This window comes from Pituophis catenifer, unplaced genomic scaffold (genome assembly GCF_029215685.1).
Source record: "Pituophis catenifer annectens isolate HBS135680 unplaced genomic scaffold, rPitCat1.0.hap2 SCAF_1, whole genome shotgun sequence".
Classification (NCBI taxonomy): domain Eukaryota; kingdom Metazoa; phylum Chordata; class Lepidosauria; order Squamata; family Colubridae; genus Pituophis; species Pituophis catenifer.
In genome coordinates this window covers 162,109,024-162,124,811 of record NW_027256881.1, presented here as the reverse complement: position 1 = coordinate 162,124,811, position 15,788 = coordinate 162,109,024, and the positions used below count along the sequence as shown (strand labels likewise).

Here is a 15,788-nt window from a genome sequence, read left to right as displayed (position 1 = left end):
TCATCATCTCTATATTTTGATGATCAACAGAAAATGTGGAAGAACTGTTACTTAATGAAATGCTGTGCAGATTTCTGACTGGGCATTAGCATTAAACTCACACTAAACTTTGATTTAAGTTTTGTGATCCTGAAGTTTTTAGAAACTGCAAAGGCAAAAGTATCTTTACTTGTCTATTTTCAGCAGTACCTGAAAACTTTTGTGGATTGTTGTTTACAGGGCCAGCCAGGACTGCTTGGACAGCAAGGATTCCCTGGGCCATCGGGCGTGATGGGCATACCAGGACTTTCAGGGCACAAAGGGGACAAAGGTGAACGAGGTAGACCTGGCATTACTGGACCGAAAGGAGAAGCGGTAATTTTATAACTTCTAAGAAGTCAACTTCACTGTGAAGAACAAATGCAAAAAGTAGGTGACTGCAACATCATGTGTCCCTTTTCATTGTAGGGACAAAGAGGAGTCACAGGGTTTCCCGGTGCAGATGGAGTTCCTGTAAGTAATTGTTTGTTCCTTGTATTGAAATTTGAAACTGTTATGATAGTCTTTCCTGTAAATAATTCAAGTTACAGTATAAGCAACCAAATAATGCATACGATAAAAAAACAGCTCATTTTTTCTCCAGCAAAACTCAGACTAGTATAAAATACAAAATCAGCATTAAAAACAAACCATAATCATGTTTTTAAAAGTTATTTAAACACTAGCTGAAATAAATGTTTTTTAGCTGTTTTATATATAGGCGATGCTGATGAATTTTCATGCTGCACTGTCCCATGATCTTGGTGGGTTGAATCTTAGATCTCAGGCATAGTCAGAATAGAGAGCAGAGATTAGAATTAATGTTTTGCATGCTGAAGAGAAATCTGTTTTAAAAATATTTCTTTAGTAGATTTATATAGCACTCATCTCACTTTTATGTGACTCTAGACAGCTTAAAATAAAACAAAAAACACAAAATACAATCCTGGAACAAGTGCAACTGATGCACAGCCTTGAGCTATGCGAAAGCCCTCCTAGCCATGGCTTCTACTTGCTCTTTGAGCAAGAGCCATGAATCCAGGTGGACCCGGAGATTATGCACTGGATCTATCTACAGCAGTGCTACTCCATCCAGAATGAAAGATGGAAGATCCCCAGAAGCAGGAGGTTCAAAAATCCAGATCCACCTAGTCTTGCCTGAAGTGAGCTGAAGCCTGTTGCACCCCATCCAGGCCTCCATAGCCTCCAGGCACTGAGACAGAACTTCCACAGCATCAATCAGACAGCCTGGGGTATAGATATAAAGCTGGGTATCACTGACAATATCTCACCCTCAACTCAACCAACAGCTCCATGTAGATGTTAAATAGGAGGGAAGAGAGCTCCAAGCCCCGAGGTATTTCACAAAAGAGGGGCCACAGGCTGGATCTCTTTGCCCTGGAACCAACCTTGCAGGGAGGAGTAGAACCAGCACTACCCACCCTCCATTTCTGAAGCTGGTCCAGAAGCATACTGTGATTGATGGTATCAAAAGGTGCCTAGAAATCAAGAAAAACAAGAGAGTCGCAACACCCCACCCCACCCCACCTCACTCCCACCAGAGGTCATCCAAGAGTGCTATCAGTCCATCTCAGTTCTATACCCAGATCTGAACCCTGACGGAAAGGGATCCAGATTATCTACTTCTTCCAGAGTCCTTTGAAGTTGTAATGCAATAACCTTCTCTACAACCTTCCCTAGAAAATTGTCCACAATGTTGGGGCATAGCAATATTCCCTTGAAAAGCATTTAAACAGAAAACAATCTGGTGTAAATTTTAAACATCGATTACTTCACCCTTTGCCAAATTTTGGACATGAGAGCCATGAGAAATGAAGGGAGAAGCATTCTTGGGTAGTAGAGTTTCTAACTGCTGCCTTGCATAAAATAATAAGCAAAATACATTTATTCGTAGACACTTTCACAGAAATCCCCAGACAGATTTCCCAGTACCAGCTTCCTCTTCCATGCCCTTTGACATCAGACCTTTTTTTACCACCCACATGCATCACTAAAATGAAATTCCAAATGGCTATTTTCAGCTGCTTGACTCATTCACCCACCCTTCTAATGTGTTTTGCAGTGCAGAGCTAAAGCTGGAAAACCCTTTTCTTTTTCCACATATGGATGTTGCATTAACTTTCATGGGACTTGCCTTCAGGCAGCAAATGAAAGGTAATGTAAGGTCATACAAGGAAAAGCAGCCTGCAGATGCTGCAGAGTATATCCTGAAGACAGAGAAAAGGAAAAAGCAAGCCATGTGATTTTATGGGCAGTGATCACACAAATTTAATATTCACATGATCTGGAAAACTAGCCAGTAGTAATTTTCAAGTATGAAGCACAATGGAGGATTCATTTATCATATATGATAAGCTAAATATAATTTTCTGTTTTTTACCCTAGTTCCTTTAATAAAAATAGCATAGCTTAGATAAGCACAAAGGAACCAGAACATTCACCACCATTTATTTTTTTCCTTGTTTGGCCCTTCTTGGAGATTTCTTGGAGCATATACAGTATGCTCCTCGATGTAGAGATATAATATTATTTCCTTGATATGTATTCCTCTAAAATGTAAGTAGCTGCTGTGTCTTTAGGAAACGAACAGGAAGCATAATGCGGTCGTCTATTTCTACTACTTCAAAATATTTGGCAGTATCATGCAACATCCAGCCAGGGACATTTAGAATTAGAGTTTTTGACATAAAACTTTTTGCAGTCTGAAAAATTCCATTTTGAGCTGTTCCAGAGCTTTCTGAATTCAAGAATGATTCTCTTCCTTCACTAGCCTATCTTCCCTGTCTTGATGATTTCTTCTTCTGGAAGCCATTGTCCTGAGCATGTGATCTGAATATCTTTTTCGTTTGGGTAGCATTGAATTTGTATGTTTGTCTGCTCCAAGAACGAGTCAGCAAGCTAAAAAAAAACCTTACCCTTTTCCAATGTCAGTCCCAGGAATGTTTAGATTTGGTAGTAAACTAAATCCTTGAAAAAGAAAGTATCCAATAATAACTCCTACCTTCTGTAACTATTTCTCATTTTCTCTTATATAATTTGATATTAATATCAATGGGAATAGCAAAAGTATCAATCAACTATGAATAAAATTTGAGCCATTTGTTTTCCTTTGGAAAGAAGGATAATTGATGAAATGGATTAGTGGCTGTTTTCTTCCTCAATTCTAACTCACAGACTTAAAATACAACAAAATTTGCATGAGAAGTGACGGTATACTAGAGTGACTTACTCTCATGAACAACTTATAGCCTACTTATGGAAACCATTTTCCACCACAGAATTAAGATAGGTAAAGGCGTATCAATAGTATTCACACACATTTTAATGACATTCATTTACTCATAGATATTTGTCATCACATTTTTTTTAAATTACTCTCCAATATTCTAAAACTATGTTGAAAGTCATTTTTAATAATTAACCCCTCCCCCCATTCCTATAATGGTAAAAGTAGTATTTACAATAATCTTCAGCAATTTAGAACCTGAACAAATTCCTAAGGCAATTTTTTTTAGCATAATATCATGCCTCCAAAAGATACTTCCCCACACAGTACAACACAATCATTCTGTGGTTCCAATGGGGTTTCAATACCTAATGTAGGAAGCACCATTCATACTCTGTTGCAGTACATAGTCTGCAGTTCACACAACTGTGATTTAATTGACAAGATATATAGAATGCTGGCTGGAAAGATAGACCCAGTGGCACTGACTCCTTAGCCCCTCATGACAGATAGGGGAGAAATGGGTTCTTGATGGAGAATTAAGGATTTACTCCTCTTTATCTATCACTCTTGTTTCAAGATGTTGCTTACTTCAGGTCACTTTCTTCTGCTTTTGATCCAAGCACACATGGTTAAGCTGGTGCTCTTTGATTTTTGTCCTGGTAAAAATAATTAGCTTGGTGCTAAGCTATATACTGTAATTCCTGGAAAAAGATCTCCTTTTTATTAGTTACTAAACCTATTTCACTACACATTTGTCAGGGCAGGTCATGCATATACAGAACGTGTCAACTTCCAAAAGGTTACATATAGAATGCAGTCTCAGTTTCTAGTTGTTTCTTTTCATATTCTCAAAGACATATGTTTGAACTATAGAATAGTATTCTTAATAGAATAGAATTAAATAATACTTTTTTATTCCATTTATTCCTGTAGAACAATTGTTTGCATTAATGTAAGAACATTTAAGAATTCCAAGAAAGCCAAGAAGAAGAAAGCAAAAAAAAAAGCAGGTCATAACTGTATTTATTTTGTCTCCATAGGGTCACCCAGGTGAGGGAGGATCAAGAGGAAAACCAGGCCACGATGGTTGCAATGGGACCAAGGGAGATCCAGGCTCACAGGGAATTCAGGGACCTTCTGGGACTCCTGGGTTTTTTGTAAGTTATGAACACTGAATATGTCAACATAAAGCTAACAGCAAAATCAAGAGTAGATTGTTCCCTTCTACTAAGTGAGAGAAAAGGGTTTCCATTGCTGGAGGAAACCCAGCATTCTTGTGAATCTACCACATTAGGATTATATGCTGAAGTACAAAAGGTGCATTGCCTAAAGCTGAAACATAATTATCAGAAGGAAATTCCAGTCATTTTAGAAAACTTTGCAGTTCAGTCATCCTATGTGCTCACAATATTAGTACATTAATTGAGGACCATGATTGATTATAATGATAATTTTCAGAGGAGAAAAATCATAATAATTGACAGGATTTTTTTTTTTAAAAATCTTTGTTTAAAATCTGCTTTGTTGTTTTGAGACACATTAATAAAGTTGCAAAAATACTTGTTCTTTCTGGGCTGAAAGAACTTGCTCAATTTCATAGGGATATATAACATATTTTAAAGTGAAGAAATAATTAATTTTTCTCTGTTTGGTGAGTAGTATCTGAGAAAACAAGGTATCTTGTTGAGGGTCCTTTGTGGCAAAAACCACCACAACAACAAACTCTGCTACTCAAAGAAATAGAAGTGGAGTTGGATCAGGGATCACTTAAATTCCTAATTCATAGAAACAGGTTTGCCACTTTGAGACAAAATTAGATGACATTTGAAGAATTATTTGATCATTCTATGAAGATAACCCATTTTAATTTCAAATGGGAGAAAGGGTTTGACTATGTAAACAAATGTTTTAATTTATTAATCAATGATAACTAATGTTTAGTTAGGAAATGAGTCATTGGAAGAGCTGTGGTTGATGGAGTGTTGAAGATCTATATATATATTTTTATTCCGAGTTTCTTTATAATGAGGGAGATAGTTTAGGAAGTTTGTTTATTTATTTCTTTTTCAGCTGCATGAAAGTTTACATCACATCTTTTGTATGTCTGGAGCACAAGGGGTAGAATGGTATACTTTACCAGAGCTCAGAATACCAGGTGGTTTAGTCCAGATGGCAATCTTATTTCCACAACAGGCAGGCTTGAAATATTCAACGAATGTTAGTTCCTATCTATGGGGGCTCCCATGGTGAGATTTGCTGAGGGCAATCAGACACAGAAGCATCATTGTGCATCTTGAGTTGTGGAACAGTTGGGCTCTTCTTCAAGCACGTACAGAGTTCAAGCAGTTCTAGGGCTTACGGTTAGAGGGACAATAGGATTTTATGCTCCCCTACGTGACATGCTTTCTCAAGATCTAAAAGTCCTAAAGTGCCATGTTGGGCATATAGACAAAGAGAGACAAAGAACCATGATAACAGAGTCTATGCATTAATAATAATAAATTTCCATCAGTTGTCCTGATGTTTCAAGAAAAGAAAAAGCTAGCAAAATCAATTCTAAAAGATTTTAGTGAGCAAAGGTTTTCTGGTCAAATTAAGTTTCAAGCAGGGAGCAGTTATCAAGAGACTTTTTGAAGCCGTAGCAATTAAGATCTGGATTGTTTTTTAATATTGCTTATTTTCTGAAGGCAGACAAAAACTTGCAATATTCTAAGGAGAAAAGTAAATGGTATGAAATAAATATGAAGAAATTGTATCAACTATATAGCAACCCTCTTGAACATAAAACTGCATAAAATATAAAAATTGCTAGCGTCAGTGGACATGGAGAAGACAAATGATGCTGAAAAGAAAATACTGATACAAATATGGGTTAGTTGTGTTGGTTAGCTAGCTAGCTAGCTAGCTAGCACAAGTTGTGAGACACTACCTCTGGATTCCTGGATCTGCCTGCCTAGGTGTGCTTCAATTGCAAGCACATTAGGAATATGACCAATTGGGTCCATAAGGTAATAGGGAACCCACAATGAGAACCATGGAATTGCTGACTAAGTCTGTGAATTGCCCTCTAAGTGGCACATCTTAACTGAGCTAATTATGGTGGTGTGGCAGGGGACACAACTACAAGTTTGTACTGAAAGAAAAGACTATCTCTGATCTCATAATGGTGGGGAAATGTTTTCCTGTTTTTCAGGCATTATTTTCAAGGGGACATAATCTGGAAGCCACAAAAGAGGGGTTTGAGGATTTGATCCTAGAACTGATCTTGCCAATCCCTAATTTACTTCAGGCTTTTCAGTTTGGAAATGGACTCTACATGGCCCAGTTTTTCACTCTCTTCTCATTTGGATGGTTTAGAATAAGCAGAGAGCAATCTGCAGTATCAGCACTACACATGGTCCTTCAATATCTCTTTTGTACTTTCTTTATTTTTTCATAATTAACCCTTGGAATAATTTCAATTGCTAACAGCCATTCACATTTTCAGGAATCACATATAAATTATGATGTAAACCTTAAAGTTGTCTTAATGGTCCCCAACCTCCAAAATAGTAGAAAGAATTCTACCTATATCCAGCATTTGAGATGATCCTATTAAATCCTCAAGAAAAAGAATCGTATGTTGGAAGGGAATTTGGAGGTCTTTTAGTCCAACACCTAGTCTAATGCAGAAATCCTCAGACAATTCTGGATAAACGGCTGAAATTTTTTTATTTTCAATTAATTTAGGGAATCCAGGGACCCAAAGGTCAGAAGGGGGAGCCTTTTGGACTGCCTGAAGAATTAGCTATACAGTTCAGGGTAAGTCTCTGTGAACAGTTATAATCTGTTAGGAAAGTATATTTTCCTCATTGTTTTCAAATAAGTGCCTCAGATGTTTCCATATAAGTGATAAAAACTATAATTTTCCTTATTTATCAAATACAGACTTGCAGTGGCTAGACTAAAGTTTTACTATCATATTTTTCCTTAGCTTTAGTCTTTAGCAGTCATAAATGAAGCAGCCACATTGTGGCTTTCATTTATAAAACCCAGCCAGTTTTGAGTTTAAATAGAAGCATGTCTGTATGCTCTTTAAAGTTGCTGAGCCAAACCAAAGTGAAACAGACATGATTCTTCCATTAGTGTATGTGTGTATATACATATATGTTTGCATGTGTATAGACATATATGCACACACACATACATGCACACCACACACAAATAACTCCTTTTCTTTTAGTTACAAGTGCAGATTTCATTGTATTTACAGAACTTGATTTTTCTATTCACTTTTAACTTTCAGATTTTACAAATAGCCATAAAGGTTTTTGTAAGAAATCTACAAAGTGCTATTTGTGGACCTCTGAGAGTTTCAGAAATAATTCCTTATCAGATTCCATAATTCCTTCAACAATGACAGAGTGTTTAATGTACTGTATTCACTGGAAAAGTTGGGATACATCCAGAGATGTATCTGCCTTGAAAATAGCCCATGTTGAACTGCATAGCACAGTCAAACATCAGAAAAGGAAATATTTTATGACATTTTATGTTATGTTATATCATAAAATGTATTACAAAATTTGCCAAATTTCAGTTCCATGGGAATAGTGGCTTCTGGATTTTGTTCACATTCTGTAAATGAGCCCATTTGAGGTATCTTGTTTCAAAAATTGTTGCCCTACGATGCACCATTTTGGTGTGTTAAAGGTTAAAGGTTACAGGAATGAGAGTTTTAGTAGTATACAAAAAATTATATTCAAGTTTACTAAAACACATTTCCCATTTTAAATTGTTCTTTTCTAGGGAAATCGTGGTGACCCGGGCTTAACTGGCTTCATTGTAAGTAACATTGGGATAGATAAATTTCTATAATAAAATTAGCTACCTGTAAAATAAAATAAAGCACAATTATTATTTTGAAAAAATATCTTCATTTATAGGGACCACAAGGTGCTCCCGGACTGGTGGGTGAACCTGGTCTAGAAGGAGACCCAGGTCTTCCTGTAAGTATTATAAAATTCTGATACTATGACAGTAGTTTGGCATTCTTTATTATGGCCAACAACTAGGAAATTTCAATTAAAAAAACAGTAAAACAATAAAAACAAAACTCAACAATAAGGCAGAATAATAATAAAGCAATAGAATTAAGAAACAGTAATAAATTCCTGACATGCTCTAAATATTTATTTATTTATTTGTTCAACTTGTATGCCACCTTTCTCCGAAAACTCAAGCACTCAAATACAATTCAACAAAATTGCACAACATTGAAAAATACAATATTGTGTTATTCTGATTGGATAATAATTAGTGAAAATAAAATAACTTCCTGCGTGGCTTAGGAAGTTGACTGAAAGAAGATTTGTAAAACATGCAGTTATCCTTGTTAAAAGAACATTAGAAGAAGAGTGACTTATATGCCTCTAGCTTATGTGGACAAAGCTAGCTATATTGTTCTTCCAGTACTCGTCTGGGTATCATATTGAAATGTGTTGATGTTAAAGCTTTTCTAAATACTGATACTATAAGATGATTTAAATATTTAACAGGCCTGATGCGCTAAAGCTAAGATTCTAACATGGCTTCTTGTGGAAGGTAAATGCAAGTTCTTAACCCATTATCTTGATGCTAGTTTAGCCTGATCAGAACTCATCTATGATAGAATTTCTTGAAAGAAATTGTAATAATGCAGCATTTGCTCTCTTTTCCATTTAATGCTAATGGAACTAGTCTTAACAGGTAGGCGAATATGGTTAACCATATCCCTTACAATCCGAAGTGTGTGGAGGATTTTACGAAGAATAGTTTTATTTATTTGTATATTTATTTATATTTCACATTTCTCAACCACTCATCTCCCTCAGATGCTATTATTTATAATGATTGCAGAGATAAAGAATTGACCTAGGAATGATGATATCCAACTTCTGTGCTCTCTACAGTATATAATTCAGAGATGAAAACTGTCTGCTAGGGAACTGAAAATTGACATCCAAATACTTAAAAGTTTTTAACCTGTTCAGGTGACAGGTTTGGCATCTAGCAAAAGTGAGGATCTTGATATTGCTATTATTGAACTCTGTAGTATCTCACTACAATTGAAAACAAGAGAGGATGTTGGTGGTGGTGTTATTTTACTAGGCTTATATGTTACACCAATCACTGCTAATTCTGAGCATCTTAAATACTCCTTATCTGTAAACAGAATTAAAGCAATATAAATAATCAGCACTTACAATAAAAATTCCAACTGTTTCAGTAACAGTAGCTTATTCATAACAACATCTCCATGCACCAGGAATGATTAAAACTCAGTTAAATCTGCACTCCCACTGTAAGGGGGACTATGTAGTCTTGTACCATTTAAGCCAAATTGGGCCTGGGCCAGTACAACTGCATCATCTACATAATGGAATGTTGTAGCGGAGCATCAGTTTGAAGGGAGAGTTTCCATTACTTCAATGTTGTGAGGAGTGGTCACATCCTCACAGATGGCAGCTCCAAGTAACCAAGACGGTGTATGATGTATATGAAATGTAGATTATCACAAATTTTAAAATTTCCTGATTTCCCTTCTGTTTAAATAAAGTTTAACAAGCTTATAATTTAATAAGTAAAATAAATTACTAAAAATTAAATATGTATTGCTTTTATTTAGAATTCTCTTTTTTTAATGTATGTATTTTAAGTAGACTTTGTAGACAGTATGTTAAGTAATTGATGTTTTTCCATGTATTTACATGAATTGAACACTTCTAAGAGATTACTCAGTTTCTAAAACTTTGTTTTTAGGGACTTCCAGGACCCCCAGGACCTCCAGGGCCCATTGTAAGTATCTGAGGACTCACCTTAGATTTATAGACTCTGATGTTTTCTGAGGTGATTCAAAATGTCTACAATGTTTTTTGTTGTTGTTTGAAAGAGGAACATGAGATATTGTAATACTGTAAATTGTTGGGATAAACAGTGGAATAAACATTTACATGAAATCAGTTTTGAACAACTTTTTTTGAGTTTTAGTGCTGGTTCATACAAAATTCTTTAATATTGCATTAACTTTTCCTCTGAAAATAGAATCTTTGGATCTGACTCAGATAAACAGGCAGAAGTGTAAATGAAGAAAGTTAATTATTCCCATTCATTCCTGTCATCAAATTGCATTGGCCCTAAAGTTATAAAAACTGAGGCAGTTATGCATTTTTTCACTGACTTTATATAGCTACAAACTATTCATTTGGCTGAAATCCTATCCATAGGAGTACAAATTGGTATGCACAAATTTACCATCAGCAAGAAGGCATTTGTAGTCTACATAGGAACTTCAATTTTATAGAAAGAAATCAAAATGAAAGCATTATGGTTGATCACACAGCCAGATGTTTAGACAGGACTTGGCATTTTCATCCCTATATAAAAACCTTCCCAAGCACCTGGAATAGTCAGATGTTGTTGTTTGATGGCGTTAAAGTATTATAATTAGTATTATTGATTGAATATACATTGAATATTTCATTCATTAATTTTTCAGTAGGAACTTAACGTAAGTTATAGAACACATCAAATCTCAAGTATATAGTCTAAGTAAATAATTGACCAAAGTGTCTAAAAGAATTATTTTATTTGATGTAAAACAGTATTAAAGTCCTGATATTACAGAGTAACATGTAGTTTCTGGCATGCCATTTGGTTAAGTATGTAAGCATAAATTAAATGTTCATTAACTGTCATTTCAGGGCTATAGAGGTCTTGGCTTTTATGGAGAGAAGGGTGAAAAGGTAAAATGAATTTAATCAATTTGCATTTACTGTAGTGGACAAATTGTTTTTGAGGTCAGATTGCAATACTAGAAATGCAGTCTTTTTAAAATCCCTGTTCTTCAATCCATCCATTGTCTTCAGATCAGTGGTGAAATTAAAAAATTTCCCCTACCAGTTCTAAGGGCGTGGCTTGTTGGGAGGAGGTCATGTGACTGGGTGGGCATGGCCAACTCGACATCACTCACATTGAGGGGCTCCTCACTGGCCCCTCCCCTCCCCTCCCAGCCACTCCTTGTTGTGAATGGCAGGAAAATGGGGAAGGGAATATTCCTGCCTACCTGTGCTGAGATTGAGGAATGGATGACAGGCAGGAAAGTCCCCTTCTCAATTTTCCTGCCTTTCACAAAAACAGCTCCATTCCAGCTGCTCCCCCCCCCCCCGGTCGCCTTCCCTCCTGGGGACTACTTTAAAAGGGACAGGCTGCAGCAGCTCCGTTCTGAATGGAGAGAGAAACTGGTAGGATTTTACCCCTGCTTCAGATTCTTCAGGTTCTGAGAATCAAATGTTCTTCACTTTCACTGAGTTCAAAGAATGTATGTTCCATATTGTTTAAATTTTCATTTTGCCTATTAAACTTATCTTTGTGGCTTTTCTGAAGGGTGAAGTTGGATCTCCTGGTCCACCTGGGTGCCCATCAACAGGAGAATTAATCAGTTCAATAGATGAAATTCTAAGTGAACACAAGGTAATTAGAAATATTATTGAAAATTACAGATTATTCATTCCTTTGAAAAATAGAATTGCTCTATCTAGCGTTCCCCACTGTAGGTCTCTCTTTTGCTATATTGGATTGCTGCAGCCTTTTCTGTATCAACATCTTTTATCATTATTTTACCACCTTTTTTACCCTCAAACTGCTTTCCTCACAAGTTGTGCCAGTAATATTTTTTTTTCTTTTTCTCTGGGGATCAATAGCAACCTAATGAAAGGCCTTGTCTTCCATCCATACCCACTTTCATATTCACAAGAACATTTTAAGCCCATGTGGAAATAAACATGAGTATCTGAGATACTCATTGTTGGTGATCAGTGTTCTTCTGTGAATCACTTCTTAAATTACAGAAAACTTAAATACAAAAATAAAAGAAGTCTGTACAGCAAGTTTGTACAGCACATTGCAGATATTGCAACTATAGGCAGCCACAGCAAATTGGAGTCTTAAATTATCAAATCATATTTCATCCAATGAGCCAAACTCTGCTTCCATTCCAATATTTTATAGTAAGATATAAGTCATGGATTTTTTACATTTTGTACATTTTTAACCCTTATAAGAGCTTTTGCCCATCCTTCTTCCCCCAACCATGGACATCTTGGTACTGAACCACCACTATCCTACAATACATAAAATCAGTCTTCTTCTTTTGTGATCAAATAATCACAATATCTTTTCAGTCTATGGCAGCATTGGGAAATAACAGGTAATCCTCGATTTAAGACAGTTCGTTTAGTGACCATTTAAAGTTACAATGGCTCTGAAAAAAGTGACTTATGAATATTTTTCACACTTACAACAGTTGGGGTCTCCCCATGGTCATGTGATCAAATTTCAGACACTTGGCAACTGACTCATATTATGACCGTTGCAGTGTCCTGGGGGGTCATGTGTTCACCTTATGCAACTTTCTGACAAGCAAAGACAATGGGGAAGCCAGATTCACTTAACAACTGTGTTACTAACTTAGCAACTGCAGTGACTCACTTAACTGTGGCAGGAAAGGTTGCAACATGCAGCAAAACTCACTTAACAAATGTCTCACTTAGCAAAAAAAAAATAGAAAGTGCTCAATTGTGATTGTAAGTCAAGGACTACCTGTAACCCCCCACAGGAGAACTTAAGGTTTACCTTCTTGAATCAGATCAGTGAAACAGTGTGATGGCCCAGTGATGCTGCTGATTCTTTCCTTGATTGCAACCTTGGTGAATTTTAAATCATCTCCACATCTCACAAAATCTAATTTAAAAGTATATAGGTTTCTCCCAAATTTCATCTTCTGACTTGCGGTTTTATTATTAGCCATTTTTTTCCTAATCACCTTCTTGCTCTTCTTTGTTTTCCACATAAATTCTGAATTTAAAGTTGGCCTAAGATAACTCCTTTATTACTCCAGTTCATCACTCAGAACTAAACATACAGATTTTTGAGTTCTTCAGAACAATCCATCACATCTACATGCATTCATTCATATGCACATTGTGTTGCAGTACAAATAGCTCAATAGTGCATATGTTTGATTAATTTTACATGAGGTAGACATCTACCGTTGGTGTTTGTGCCAATCCTAAATTTTTAAAAATGACTAGGATATTATCAGTATTGTCTGTTGAGCCTCACTCAAGGGGCAAGGGTTTGAAATGTTAGTTCCCAATGGACTATCTAACCTATTCTAACTTAATGGTGTTAAGTTGTATCTGTCATCTGGCAGAGCTTCAGATGTAACCTAATTCTTCCTTCCTTTAGCTATTTTCTGTTCCTTGGTTCATATACCTTTGTCAATTGGGTTATTTTTCCTGCAAATTTCTGTCAGTAAATATCTAGGATCAGCCAACCAGGCATTTGTTGACTCTTCATAGACTCCCTGGCATCTCTGAGTTAGGACTGCATTTTCACTTAAATCTCTTGCTAGATACAAAAAAAGAAAGAATCAAAAAAGCAAACACCAGCACTTTAACTAATAGTGCAAGTCCTACCAATCATAGGCCACCATATTAATTTTTCTAGGAAAGGTCAAGACTAAAGTTGATTTAAATATCATGGGAATACAAAAAATCTAAGCACTTTTTTTCTAAATTTAATATAAATTTAGAAAAAAAGTTATTTAATATAAAATGAATAAAATATGCACACTTCAGCCTTTCTGTTATCCAAATGGTGGCCTTACTTTACAGGGCAATTTACCTGTATCTCAAGTTGGAAAAGTTCTCCTGTGAAAACTGTTAATTTTATATCATGTGATGAAACCGTTCCCGTACAGGTGAAACACTCTTGATGGTTTCAAAGGAATATTTTGAATGATGTTATTTTATTCCTGCCTTCTTTTTTTTTTGCCTTTCATTTTGTGCTTACTTCTTAGGGCAGGGCTGTCAAGCGTGGTCCACGGATGCTCACGCCAGGTTTAGCAAAGGGGAGAAAAGTCGCAATACATCACGTGACAATCACGTGAAATATATGGGAAGTAAATTTTGACTCACAAGAGACTATATTTGCAAATAAAGTATTATGTCATAATTTTATGAACTGGATTCTATATTAAAGAAAATAGAATTCAAGCTAAGTCTGCTATTCCCTCAAGTTTCTTTTTTCAGCCCTTCTGATGAATTTTGATTTATCACCAAAAATTGTCATACAGATAACTGAAACTGAAGTGTTCTAGTTGCTATAAATTTAGCAGAGAATAAGAGATATATACATACTTATTTAATATTATTGTTGCTTTATATTATTAGGGTATGAAAGGAAGAAAAGGAATGATGGGACAACCTGGATTTCCAGTAAGTAAGTCCACAAGAAACACAGTTATTTCTGTGATGAGAAACACCTACACTATTTTCATAGAAAAGAGTAATATCTGGATTCATTGTTTTTTCAATAACAGTGGTGCTTGGTTGATAATATGATAATGCAATATTTTAGCTATAACATTGAAAGTATTATTTGAATTCAATATTTTTCTTTCAGAATTTAACATATATTTATAACTCAGACCATATGAAATGTTTTATTTCAGAATTTATACTATTTATAATTCACAACCTGTATAACTCTCTTTTTATTATTTCCTAGTAGAAACTTCTTTTAGTATATTTAAAGATGCATAACATCTCTAAAGAAATCAGTGCTTCCCAAATAAAATACACTGGATACAAACTCTTTTTGAAATTGGAGAGCATGTCCTGGATGGTGGTACAAAATGGCTTTATGGAAGAGATAATAGATTTATGAAATGGCTGTCATCATCAGTCAAAAAACACAGACGCACAAATCTTGATAACCATTAGTTGGTAGCAAAGTAATGGTAATAGATATTCATCACCCTCTAGTGGTCATGCAGATTTGTGCAGCGCCAAATTGCTCATCTGCAAGCAAATAAATTGGGTGAGATTACTGTCTGGTACTTTTGTTCTAGACCTCTACCTTTTTAGAATATGTGAAATTTTTAAACACATCTTCATTATTTTCACATGTAATTTTCTTTGTACACCTCAGTGAGATTCAGCAGCAATTCTTGTAAATAACAGATTGTGGTAGGGACTGAAGTTTTCTTAGCAGAATGACAAATTCATATTTAATGGAATCATACAGTAAAGAAGGAACCTTAGATCTAATACAGCCTACTCAGTACATGATCTACTGGAGTATCTTTCACAGATGGTCATCCAGTCTCTGTCTGAAGGCGGGATACTGAATTTGAAATAAAACAGCCTGTTCCACTTTAGGCAAGAAGCTGTCCTGGATGTCTTGCCTGAAATTCCTTCCTTATAATTTTAACCCGTTCATTCTGACTCTTCCCTCTGGAGTAACAGGGAATACATCCACTCACCTTGTGAAACAACCGCTCAGATTTAAGGGAGATAATGGCAGATGTTAGGATCCGTGGCATTTTAGCTCCTCTTGACATCAGCATTCCTTCTTTTGGAGTAGACATTGCAAAATATCTATTGCATATTCAGGATAGACCTGAATGGGTAAAGATGTATTCCTTTATAGATATTTC

The 15,788-nt window shown here is 35.7% G+C and overlaps 1 protein-coding gene across 1 annotated transcript in view; it reads left to right on the top strand.

Annotated features, from left to right (window-relative positions):
* The window catches only part of COL4A2 (collagen type IV alpha 2 chain), a 226,075-nt gene that overhangs the window by 121,474 nt on the left and 88,813 nt on the right, over positions 1-15,788 (top strand). Inside the window, exons 5-14 of the mRNA XM_070933134.1 lie at positions 220-354; positions 448-492; positions 4,309-4,425; positions 6,998-7,069; positions 8,057-8,092; positions 8,194-8,256; positions 10,049-10,084; positions 10,990-11,031; positions 11,672-11,758; positions 14,521-14,565. Coding sequence (XP_070789235.1) covers positions 220-354; positions 448-492; positions 4,309-4,425; positions 6,998-7,069; positions 8,057-8,092; positions 8,194-8,256; positions 10,049-10,084; positions 10,990-11,031; positions 11,672-11,758; positions 14,521-14,565 — 678 coding nt within the window. The remainder of the gene's footprint in view (positions 1-219; positions 355-447; positions 493-4,308; positions 4,426-6,997; positions 7,070-8,056; positions 8,093-8,193; positions 8,257-10,048; positions 10,085-10,989; positions 11,032-11,671; positions 11,759-14,520; positions 14,566-15,788) is intronic.